The sequence below is a fragment of the Cinclus cinclus genome, chromosome 7, assembly GCF_963662255.1.
Source record: "Cinclus cinclus chromosome 7, bCinCin1.1, whole genome shotgun sequence".
NCBI lineage: Eukaryota > Metazoa > Chordata > Aves > Passeriformes > Cinclidae > Cinclus > Cinclus cinclus.
This window is the reverse complement of record NC_085052.1, coordinates 18,017,389-18,030,266: the sequence shown is the minus strand read 5'-3', so window position 1 is coordinate 18,030,266 and position 12,878 is coordinate 18,017,389. Positions and strand designations below refer to the sequence as shown.

At 38.2% G+C, this 12,878-nt stretch overlaps 1 protein-coding gene across 1 annotated transcript in view; it reads right to left on the bottom strand.

Moving 5' to 3' along the window:
- Positions 1–12,878, bottom strand: part of FRMPD2 (FERM and PDZ domain containing 2) — a 58,600-nt gene that overhangs the window by 10,259 nt on the left and 35,463 nt on the right. Inside the window, exons 22-30 of the mRNA XM_062496891.1 lie at positions 11,418–11,712; positions 10,365–10,523; positions 9,544–9,718; positions 8,262–8,472; positions 7,060–7,097; positions 4,014–4,078; positions 2,423–2,584; positions 1,392–1,560; positions 74–150 (exon numbers count right to left, since the gene is read on the bottom strand). Of these exons, the coding sequence (XP_062352875.1) occupies positions 74–150; positions 1,392–1,560; positions 2,423–2,584; positions 4,014–4,078; positions 7,060–7,097; positions 8,262–8,472; positions 9,544–9,718; positions 10,365–10,523; positions 11,418–11,712 (1,351 nt within the window). The remainder of the gene's footprint in view (positions 1–73; positions 151–1,391; positions 1,561–2,422; positions 2,585–4,013; positions 4,079–7,059; positions 7,098–8,261; positions 8,473–9,543; positions 9,719–10,364; positions 10,524–11,417; positions 11,713–12,878) is intronic.

Genomic DNA, 12,878 nt, shown 5'->3' with positions numbered 1-12,878 from the left:
ACAGCAAACCCATGCTGTAAACAAACAGATGAGTACATGGTCTGATAAATTCTGAAAACTTCTCCTATTTTACCTTATTGTACGTTTGGTTGGAGCCTTCTTCCTTGAAACTGAAAACAGGCTGAGCTTGCAGGTTTTCCCCGCCACTTGCTGAATATCAGAAAACAAAAACAAAATCAAATGCATGAAAATACAGGTTCATTTCTTTTCTGCTGCTTAGACCAAAGAACTTGGGCTTCAGATGGAGCACGGAGACAGTGTCTTAAACTGGCATGGAATCTCCCTCTTGTGAATGCCTGGGAGGGTTAGTAGAGCACAAATGCCAAATGTCACCACTGAAGAAGCCAGCAAAATTCAGACTGCCAGAAAATACAGTAAAGCTCTGTATCAAGACCAGCTATAAAAAAATTTAAATCTGCCCTCCCTAACCCAGCTCATTCCTTCACATTGCTAAGGGGAAACTACCACAGATTAACCTTGCTTCCAGTACTTCTATAATACCATTTTGTTTTGTAGGAAAACAGTTTAAACTTCCCAGAAACTATGTAATTCACCAATGTCATGTAATAAGAAATGGCAAAGGCAGCATCTTCTTGACTAAGAATACTTGAAATTAAGCCTCCAATTTGTAACCAGCAAGCCAGAAGGAAGAGTTCTATATCCTTCCCATATAGGTTTCTCCATTGTAGGAAATGTTTCAGTATTTAGGTACAAAAAGTTGAGAGCTAAGTATATGATCTATCGGTGATTTTATATCCTTGCTTCCACCCCCAGCTTCAATTAGTATTTAATTTTTGAATATTCAGTAGAGCAGAGCATAGAGCACAAAGTTCTTCCACAGAGTTAATCATGCCTGAAAGTACTGCCCTATGCCAGATGGGTGTGCTCTCAAACAAACAACAATAGACCTGGGAGCAGAGGCTTCTGGATTTGAGCATGAACAGGAGCAGGAGAGAGAGAGGATCTGCCTGCCAGACAGAACAGGAGTTGTAGTGCTTTCAGGAGATAAGTAGGAGTGATGGGATGTGAAGTTTGTGGGAGAAGTATTTTAGCAACTGAACCAAAACCAGGATGTGATTCCATCAGTGAATTGCATAAAATGGGGTAAAATCAGACCAACTTTAAAAACTTAAGCAGAGTTAAAGCATCTTTGAGGGTCTTACAGCTTTGTTCCTAGACTTAAAAAAATCACACTTGGGCATTCCTACCTTTAGGTCCTATGTCTTGAGCAGTTTAGCCAGAGCTACAAATCAGGGTGAAGAATGTGTTTGCACCTACAGCTATGAAACAGGACTAACTGTAAAACTGACTTGTTTTGTTGATACCAAAGTTGAATTCAGGCAACACATAATCCCACTTCTATCCTATGGTGAGTGGATGTAGCTGCTTACCATGCTCTGCTTTTGTGTTTGGAGTGGAAGCTGTGTTGCTCTGGTTGCCTGAATAAGCCCAGTGCAAAGCCACGCTTCGGCAGACAGTGAGCTGAACAGTGCCTTGAGCCTTGCGCAGCAAATCTGTAACTGTTTGGCGTGGAAGACCAGACACAAAAGTCTCATTCACCTGAAAAATACATTGTACATGTACATGTGTACTTACAGATTCCTGTAACACAAAGCCTTTTTAAAATCACATAGCCTAGCACTGGAAAATCTTTATATAATTTCTTTTAAACTTCAAATGTGTCATCATTTTCTCCCATTTGCAGGACAGAGTTCTCATTCTCTCTTAACTCCCTTGATCCTTCATCTCTATATCTTTATAGACAGCAGGTCGTCACAAAATTATCATCTGAGATAGTAAGTGGGCTTTCCGCCATTCTTCAGTGAGAAGATGAAGGAGAAATGGAAGTAAATGAAAACCAGAAAGTCAAACTATTTTGAAACTCATGGAGGGAGAAGAAAAAATAATTAGGGGTAACAAAAATGATAATTTTATCAAAAGGTAGCAGGGTGGTTAGGATAGTAAGATTTTAAATAAAGACTCAAAAGCCCTAATTCCCGTGCTTTTCGTTTGTCTTGGTAATACCCAGGAGCCTCCTGGTTAGCTGTGACCTGCATGCTTGGCCAGTTAACTCTGGTTCCCCTGAACTTTCTCTGGAATCCTCACCAGGCACAATTACAGTCAGGAGTAGGTGCAGTTGGCTGCTTGCCCTGTGATTCTGGGTCTGCCTCTGCTGCTGTGTCCAACTACGAGCCCTGGGGAGCCCAGTCCCACTGGAGGTGAACTCCAGGGAAGACACAGGTGCCCCAGGACAGCCCTCTGACCACCAGGAGCTGAGGGATGACACCACCTTCTGGGTGTTATTGTGCAAAGCAGCATCGGATTTCCAATCCACACCACTTTTACATTGAACTCACTGAGCTATTGAGCTGATTATAAAGTAGAGAAACTGTAAGCCAAAGCAATGAAAAACAAACATTACCTTAAGTAAGATGTCACCAACTTGAAGTCTCCCATCTAGATCTGCACTGCTCTCTGGGCTGATGGCTTTTATTAGAATAGCCCTGCCATTTTTTCCACCTACCAGGGCAAATCCTAGGCTTCCATTTTCTGCTTTTTCCAGCTCAATCTTAATAATGAAGTCCTGCAATAGACAAGGATGCAGTCTAAAGTGGAGTTTATTCAGGGCTGTATTCTGTTTGCATTTTTATTCCTGAAAATTCCCATTATTCCCACAGTCCTCACTGCCTGATGTGAATTATGGGATATATCCCACTCTTGAGAAGCTAGAAGAAGCTAGAAGCTCTAGAGAGTTTACAGGGATCAAGAAAACAGCTGCATGTATGTATCAGAATGAAAATAGTACATACTTGTTTTCATACTCTTTTTAATAATTGCTGCTGGGGAAAATAACCCCTTAAGAGCAAAGAAACATGTACTTCTGCAATCATTTTATAATATATCAAATAAATCACCTTAACTGACCAATAAGGCATTCATATCTCCCACATGACAGTAATGCAGTACATAGTTTATTCTATTTTTCTATAATTTAGATCTTAATCGTGTAAGCCCAACATTCCCATCTCTTTTACTTTAGCACTTCATTTGCTTTTAAAATCAGCTGCTTTTTTAGGGTCAAGTGCTATGTCAGAAATAGCAGCAAGCTAGAAATGTTTATGACTTGCAGCATGACTAGTTCCAATGCCACAAATATCAGCCTTGGAAATTGTTTTTGCAGGTTGAACAGACAAACCATCACGGATTAAATCATGCAGAAGAAGCAGTAATGGTGATGACATAATCGAAAGTGAAAAAATTATTCCAATTTTTTTTGCCAGGTTGGAGGTCTAATTTTAACAAGATTTAGATTAAAAAAAAATCCAAAAAAACCAAAAACACAATCAAGAGAAAATTAGTTAATCTGTTCACATGAAATATCAGTTCCAATTTAGATAATTTCAATTAAAATTATTTTCATATGTTTGCACCAACAGAAGTGATGTTTGCACTTGTAAGAATTTTCAAGCACTGTATGCTGAGCATAGAAATTACTTTTTCCCCCCGACAACAACATTCCTGTGTATTCAGGAATTCACAATAAATAAATTTAAAAATTCAAAACTCTTGCCGAATTCAAACCCTATTGTTCTATACCAGTGCTCATAACACTGAGAAGGTTGGGCTAATTTTACTCTCTTTTCAAATGTCCATCTGAAAATTGCAGAATGAAACATATTAATCTGCTTTCAAAGATTGTTGTGGAAAATGTTTCACAATTGCACATATTTTCCCCAGAATCCCATGCTGTGACATGTCTTTTTCCTGTGCTGCTTTCTTTCTAAGCATTGCAAAACAGCAACAGAAGAGTTTGTCCCCAGGAAGTGCCCAGTGCATTCTACTCTGTGAATGCTGAATACAATTCAACACTTACCAGACACTTCCCAAGTGTATTATATTCACATTTTCAAAGAGAGGAAGAAAATAAGTTAAATACCACTATTGAAAAAAACCTCTCTCCATACAGCTCTCTTCACTTGGTGAACCACCTCACACTTCAGAGTGTCACTTACTTTGCATTCTGGAGAATCAGGAGTGTTCTGCTGAGCATCACAGTTTGTTTCCTCCAAATGTTTCTCTGTGAAAAAGCAACAACAATTTTTAGATAGCTGCCCTGGTAAAATATTCTACAGTACAACACTCAAAATCTCATTCAGAGACATAATAAAACATTTTATATTTCATATGTGAATATGAAATCAGTCCTGTGGATTTATGCAGCCTAAAACTCCTCAGATGTGAACCACACTGTGACCTTTTTACCTCCCTGTGAGCAGGTTCCAAAACAAGCTTCAAGAACTGCGTGCTACAGACACCAGATGGACAACAGTAATGTACAAATGTTCTCTGAAACTCTGAGGGAGGCAGGTTTTTTTAATGAAGAGTTAATGTTTCCCAGGTGATGCCATTATCACCTATAGACTTATTTTCTTTCAAAGAGAAGGCACACAATTTTACTAACCTTAATTGTAAAATGCAAAGTTCCTTACCATGTTGATGCAGCAGATGCTGTTCCTGGGAGTTCAGGCTTTCATTTGACAAAGAAATATTGGCTTTCTCTGTTTCAGTCGGTGGCCCTAAAAACATACGCATATGTTTGTTCTGACAGGCTTCCTGCTAAACTTCATGTACTCATGGAATGTGAACTCTGTGCTTAGGAGATTAAACAAAGCATCAATATCCAATATTGATAGTGTGTGAAGCAGTGTGAGACCACTGCATGATTAAGTTTGCCAATTTGCACAGAGATATAAACATTTCAGTAATGAATTGCAGAACTACTGCATCTTAGCCATTGTTATCTTAAAAATTGTAACAGCAAAGACCAGACTGAGTCACTCTAGACATGTGGCAATGATCAAGCAGATGAAGGAACACTCCCACATCTACCCAGAACCCCCAGTTTTGAGTTTTTGCTTTATTGTATTTTGGTGATCTGGAAGATAGCTATCTTCCACAAAGTACTCTTAATGTGTGAATTGTGGAAACTAATCAATGTCCTGTAGTTTAAAAAAAGTTACCTCTTGCAATTGCAGTTTTACTATGTGTTCTTGTAACTAAGCCTATAAAAATGATGGCTTTCTTTCTTAATATCAAATTATTACAGATTTATCTATAAATCTATCAGTGATGATAGCAAATGGAACACCAAATACAAAATTACTATAGGTTTTTCAAAGTTCCTGTAAAAGGGAAGAATTATAGTATCATGGAGCAGTTTGGGTTGGAAAGGACCTTAAAGATCATCTAATTCCTACCCTCTGCCATGATCAGGGACACCTTTCACTAGACTAGGTTGCTCAAAGCCCCATCCAGCCTGGACCTGAAGATTTTCAAGGATGAGCTGTCCCCAGCTTCTCTGGCAGCCTGTTCCAGCATCACCCTCACAGTAAAGAATTTCTCCCTACTGTCTAATCTAAACCTGCTCTCTTTCAGTTTGATGCCATTCTCCCTTGTCCTATCACTACATGCCTTTGTCAAAAGTCCCCCTCCAGTACCCCTTTAGGAACTGGAGGGTGCTGTAAGGTCTCCCCAGAGTCTCCTCCTGTCCAGGCTGAACAACTCCAGCTCTCCCAGCCTGTCTTCATAGGAGAGGTGCTCCAGCCCTCTGACCATCTTTATGGCCTCCTTTTTAAATTGCTCCAACATTGTGTCCATGTACTTCTTATGCTGGGGACTGCAGAGCTGCATGCAGCACTCCAGGCAGGGTCTCACAGAACAGTGGGCAGAATTCCCTCCCTCAACTTGGTGGCCACACTGCTTTTGGTACAGCCAAGGATATAATTTTTGGGCTGTGGTTGCACATTGCTCAGTCATGTTTAGCTTCTCATCAACCAACACCCTTAAGTCCTTCTCAGGGCTGCTCTCAATCCATTCTCTGCCCCACCTGTGTTTATGCTTGGGATTGCTGCGATCCATGAGCAGGACCTTACACATCTTGTTTATAGAGCTCATAGATCCACCTCTGTCAGAGGTGTATCAGGTCTGGTTACCTATCTGAAAGTGTCTTGAGAAATCGTGGAATCTGCAAAGCTCACACAAGGCTGTGTAAACAAAGTCCTGCCAGGATATACATTTGCTGCGCTTTAGTTCTGTCCTGTTAACTGAGAGGACACATAACTTTATCAGTATATTGTAGAAAATCGTTACAGTTTATAAAAAGAAACATGTGGCAACATGTGGTAAAGTAGGAAATCTGTAACTAACTTGACTTGGAATAAGTTCATCAGGTAACCATATGCCAGTATTCAGATGAGTGTACGCATGTGAACAGTTGTAGTCCAGGGTTATTTTTTGAGGTCATCTTTGCATGATTTAAGAAAAAAAAAAAAAAAAGGGATATTCAGTCAGGTAAATGAAACTGGGGTTAGGCTTGACTTAATGCTGCAGCCAAGTGTGCATTGGAAAGCACTACTTGCACAACTAACAGCCTTTTTATGTGCTGACCTAGATGTGATACCTCTCCTTCCACCTGAGGGTGCAGGTGCAGCCTGTGCTTGTTGAGATTCCTTCTGCTGCTAGAGCAATTCTGGTCAAATCTTTATAATGCAGATGATTACTGAAGTTTTGTATCAGTTAGAGTACCAAATATCTCCTCTGATAGGAATGCTTTTATATTAACTAACAGATATTAGTGCTGCCTGCTGATTTTATATGATTTATTAATAGCAGTTTTAGAAGGTGGTCTAGATGATGAAGTAGTGGCTCATATTAAGTAGTGGCTCAAGAAGTGCTGGAAAACTCATTAGAGAATAGTTTCAGTCAAAACAGATATTGAAATACGACCACATAAAATTCCTATTTAATAACAAATTTTAAAAAAATGAAATTGAATATGCAAAAAATTACTTTCTTTAACAGAGAACTATAGATTTTATTTCTGTCTTTAAACAGCTATGAAATTTTCTTCAGACCCTTAAAATGGCCATAACAGAAATATTGAATGCCAAGTTACAGTTTGTTAATAACTTTTATGTGCAATGAATAAATACCTTATGCTTATTTTCAAAACCAGAAGCAAGTTTTGAACTAAAACCCAAAAATATTATCCTTACTTACTATTTTCCTGCTCTATAGGAACCACTGGATTTCCATTTCTGGGGGCAGAAAAAGTGAAATATGTGAGCCATTAAGTGCTGCATGCTTTGTAAAGCACATATGAAAATTATTTTTAGAAATTCAGTTGTTTAAATAGTAGTTGTCCCTCTATGATTTTGTTAGTGGTGCTTTTCTAAAGAGAATTTATATCAGTATATGAAAATATTTTACTATAGTGAAACATTTTATTGAAATGTTTTGGGGAAAATAATAAGCATGTTAAAGCACCTGGCCCAATACAAAACTGCTTTCGGGTCCATTTTGAATTCAGCTTTGGCTCCCCCCTATATAAAGAGGGAATGCTCTTTTGTATGAGCATTCCTTTACCCTATTCCTGTTTACCTCCTTAGTTTGTAAATTCTGACAATCAGGATGTGCTGTCTACTAACTTGTTGTACTGCAAGATGTATAATGAGGCAGCAGTTCTTCTGTTAGATAAGCACAAGTTAATAAAGCAGTGATAAAAGTTTGAACAATGTTAAGACAGCTGTGGCAGCTGTTCTGTCACACTCTCTGGTTATGTAACTCAGTTACTCACATGCTTTGGGTTAATATTTTGCTGTTCCTCTGAGATCTTTGGAAGCTATTTCTGCATCAGTCCAGGACCTGAGCTGATGTGGTATCAGACTGTGGAACACAATGAATCTAGTACAGCCGTGAACTGATGACTGAAATCCTTTACAGCCAGTTATTTTTCAGGCCTGGATATACTTTCTGGTCATGCTGCAGGTTAAATGCTGCATGTTTAGTACCTTTCTAAAACGTTTGGCTGTTGGAATTATCTCAGAATTTCTGGTAAGAGGTAGTTTCTTGTTCTGAATCTGAGATTGTAAGGGGAAAGTTGACACTAGTGATGGAAATACAAAGATTTTCCCTAGGGAAAAAGACATATGAAAATGGTGCTCAGCCTGACAGTTAAAGGCTTCACATTTAGTTTTGGATGATAAAATTTGAAGAGTTCTCATTTGTGTTGTATGAATCTACTTGTACTCACTATGTTAGTTGTAATTACAAGGAGTTAAGATATCTTATAAATGTTATTTATCAGGTTGCAACATTCAGACCTTTGAGATTAAGCATTTTTCTGTTTTTTGTTGTCTGACTTGTTGATGTAAAATTTAGAAACTTGCTTTAGCATTAGGATCAAATATGCTCAGATTTACCTTGTGGCTTTGATTCGAATATTCTGGGTGGCAGCTTCACACACTCTCACTGCATCATCCAGGCTAATGCCCTCAGTGCACATTCCACAGATGTAAACAATCTGATCTCGTGGCTGCAAACTGCCTTCCACACTGGCAGGAGAGCCAGGCACTATCTCTAGCACATAAATACCTTGTAACTTGCTTCCAGCTCCTCCTGTCAGCTTCAAGCCTAGAATAATGCAGAGAAAGCATCTTTTGTGGCAGAGTGTTTTGAATTTCACTCTCAGTGACTTAAAGTGGAATAAATGTGAGTCATTGAAAGATATGCTGAAGAAATCACTGGCACTATAAATAACAGTCTTGGTCCGGTAAGATGGGGTGTATAAGCTGGACTGAAAGAGTGAAATGCTGTTAGATGTTAAAACAAGTATGGAAAAACTCAAATGGTGGTGTCCATCTCTGTTTCAGTGCTGCTGGAGTGCTTTATTTTATCTGATGTTCAGTAGTCATTGCAATAGGACACTGAGCTGCATAGCAGCAGCCCCCTCATTACCAGCACATTTAAATGCCTTGCAGTCTTTAGGGTGCCTTGGGGAATGGAGACCTGTGACAGCTGAGGAGGTACCTACACAGTGCAAACAACATTCAAGGAATCTCTGAACAAGCTACTTCCTACCTGGAAACAGGATGTTGTACATGAGCAAATATAGCCAGACTCTTTCCTGAGTCTACAGTTTTATCTGTGTGCAGTACTCATACCATGCTACAGAAATATCAACATACTCACATTGTGGGGATTTCTTTAATCGTTTGCATTGCACAATGTAGATAAACCCTGGTGTCTGTGGTGAATCAAGGATTCAAGTGAAGATATTTTTTGAAAAGCAAACTGTAGTCTCAACCTGTCACTCATCCTTCTTAAACTTTATCTTTTCTTCAATTTTTTTCCCCCTTTATGTGTCTCTGCAGGTTGTAGACATTATTATCCAACTACCCAAAAATTATGTATATCAGTAACATAAAAATATGAGACTGGAAATCTGCCAGAAACTTCAGTTAATAGGGTGATAATGCAAAGACCATTTTTCCAGCTGTCTTCATTAGTCTAATAATATAGATTAGTCTTCCCTCCTAGGTATTGCCCAAAATAAAACTCTCATTCCTTGGTCATGGGTGATCGTGAAGAGTGTAAATGTGTCAAGGTCAGGTTGGATCATACTGATCTGAGACCACATTTGGTTATGATTATCTTAAGCTGTCACTCCTGTCCAAAATAACAAATACAGCATTTACTACACACCTAGCTGTCCATTGGCACCCTTTGTGAGAGTAATTTCAGGAATCTCATCTGGCCTAATTGAAGGACGTGGGTCACTGTCAGCACGACCAACCACAAGGTGCAGATCTGGAGGAGAGCTCTGCAGTAAAGTCAGGACTTCATTGCATGGCAAAGATGTAACATCAATTCCATTCACCTAAATGACAAATCAGTAAAATCATGTCAAAGATCTCATTGACCATCATTTACTTCTCCCTCTACTCTGAATTTTGCATATGAACTTAAATTAGTTTTTACTTTCTTGTTATTGCTTTGCTGTGGTATTTAATGTCAATAAGTTAAACAGTTAAGATTGCAGTAATATTTATTTTCTGAACTTTTATTTTTCTCAATCCAGACCTTTAATAAAAGTAGCTTTTTTCCCATTGAAACTCAAGATCTTAGTGCAAAAAACAAGGAAGAGGGCCTTATGCAAAAAAAAATTAAGATGAACCAGACTGAAAAAAGGCTTTAGTCTTACATTAGAAAGGACATAATTCCTGCATCATTTGTGTGTCACCTATCACCTTATTGCATTAATTCAGTTTATGTTCATTTAACTGGGAAGGCATTTAATGTCTCACTTATCTCAAATTGCTCCTAAATTCATGTTATTTGCCTGGTCATACAATCTATTAAAAAAATTTATCCAGCTGAGGTCAGCAGAATTAAATTTATTATATTATTAATTTACATACTGAAATATGTGATAAATGGGTGATGCCAAACAAAGAATGCCAGAGCTAAATGACATTGATGTGCAAATATTTTCTCCTCTGCATAAACTCAAATGATTACTGTACCATAATGATTCTGTCTCCCCTTCTCAATCTTCCATCAGAAAGGGCAGGATCATTCAAGATTTCATCAACATACAGGCAGGTGTCCATTTTGTTAAGAACTACAGAGAATCCATAACCATTGTTCTCTGACTTCGTCAAAGTCACAAAGATCTCCATTTCCTATTAAAACAAGCACAGGGTATGTTTGTTGTAGGCTTTTCTGTTGCTTCAGTAACATCTTCCATAATTTTTATACCCAGGTAGGAGTCAGATCCTCAGGTGGTACAAGAGTATGCAAAAGGTGTTCTGCCATATCCCAGAATTGTGGAGGTTCATGTTGATTGATTTATAGGGCCTAATAAACAGAGAATGCCACCGGAACCTGGGATTAAGCATTTGGAATGTGTAAAGAAAGGCTTGGAGTCCTCTGAGCTGATGAGAATTGCGATAGCAGGGTGCAAAGATTACTGTTGTCAGTGCTATTGCTGTCCCACTGAAGGAAATGCCTGCAGCTAAATTTTGTCCACAGTGCTCCTAAATTAGTAGTAATTCAGAGCTCATTAGTGTTGTAGGAATGCAAGATGTTCAGCATTTGGCAGGACTGAGCCTTATATTTTGAATAGTAATTAGCACAAGGATCATATTTTCTTATCAGGACATTACAGCAGTATCACTGTAACAAAGTGATTTTCTGCTTGGCCTTGAAACATGGCAAAAAAAACCCCAAGTAGCTGACTCCAATTAATTTTAGAAGATACTAGAGAGCTTTTAGGCCTTCCTACACTGAGAATAATGCAGAACTTTGGAAAGTTGAAGAAATAGTAAGATGTCAAGAAAAAAGAAATAGCCTTAAGGCAAATGGTTAAGATTTCTGGAGAGCCAGGCATAGTGGAAAGTCTGCTTTATTTGAAGATTGTGGATATTCAGGAAAGTAAAAACAAAAAACAAAACAAAAAAAGACATGGAAATAGCATAGAAAATTAGTTAAAATTAATGTTTAAGACAGTAACATTCTTCAAATTATTTCTTTTCCCGTGTATTCCTCCTGTTGGTAATTTGGTGCCCATCACATACCTGAGTGCAGTCTTGATTTTCTTCCTTCTCTTCCTCTGGTTCCTCCAAGTCTTCCCATTCATTGTCACTGTCATGTGTCTCTCTGGCAGGCAGGGATGACGATGAGGGACCACAGACACGCGGCTGTGGGGTCGCAGTGGTTGCAGAGACTGTCTCGGAGCTTCCTCCTCGTGGAAGTGAGGTCACAGACATTGAGCTGACAGTGAGATACTCTTCATCAATAGGGGTTAGAGAGAAAGTTTCAGGCATACATTTTGTGTTCGATAGGTCATCATGACTCTTATTAAATACGCGTCTGGAAAATAAAAATATTGCAGTGCTAGGGGTTTCCTCCATATGCTTTATTAGATGGCCACTGAAAAGTCTAGTGCTCATGCATTACCTTATTTTCATTTTAACTGAATTACTAGTTATGGTATTGAATTGCTGTCTGAACCCTCCAATGGTAGTATAAAAACAAATAATTAATCAATATTTTGCAAAGCTCTTTGAAAGATTAAAAAGCTTTTATTATTTACCTTTGCAAAATCTTTAAATCTTCTAATTTTTTTAGGCATTAATTAGTACTTTGGTTGCTTCTTGAAAAGAAAAATTGGACAAAGCCCAGACCATTAATTATTTCATCTTCCATAAAGATGGAAGCTTTTCTGGTAAGCAGTATGGACATTAAAATACCACTACTCTTTTATATTAGCATTTTTCTGGAAAATGGAAGCCAGCCACACTTCTGGCTTCTGCAGGTCTTTCCTCGGCAACTGGGCACAGACAAGAAACATGAAGTATGAAGTGGTTCCTCTTTCTTCATGGGAAGTAGAAATCCTTACTCCTCTTTGTAAGCTTTATGCTTGCCTTGAAGCATATGAGTTGCCCAAAAAGCACCAATGGACTTAGTAAATTAATTGAATTTAAATTATTATTGATTCTATTCCACTATATTGCAGACAAAGTATTCATCACTTTTGATGTTCAAGCCCAGACTGTAATCATACATGCTGTGTTTAATAGCTTTAGTTGTTGTTCTTCATGAACCCTAGTAGACAACTGTGGCATTATATCCCAAAAATTTACCATTAAAGCTCATTAAATGCTGGAAACAATTTTTTTTTTAAAGAATGTTTTCTTCATATCAATCCTTATTGAAATATTGCTAAACCTCATTCATCTTAAAAACACCTAAAATGGCATATTCATGTCTGAGTCAGTGGGGATATTTTGCTCTTTGGTAGAACTGAACTGTCTGTCATCTCCCAAGCAAACATACACAACTACAATGAAAAAAATTTGCATGTCCTGCATGAAATCACAGATCTCTGTAAAATTCATGTCAGAAAATTTATATATTTGCATGAAATATTTTGAGCAACCTGGAGAAATGTCTTCATTAATCAAAAGGAATTCCTTTATTAATTCATATTTCCTTCTGGGGATTTTGTGTGGCTTTAGCTGGAAGGATTTAAATTG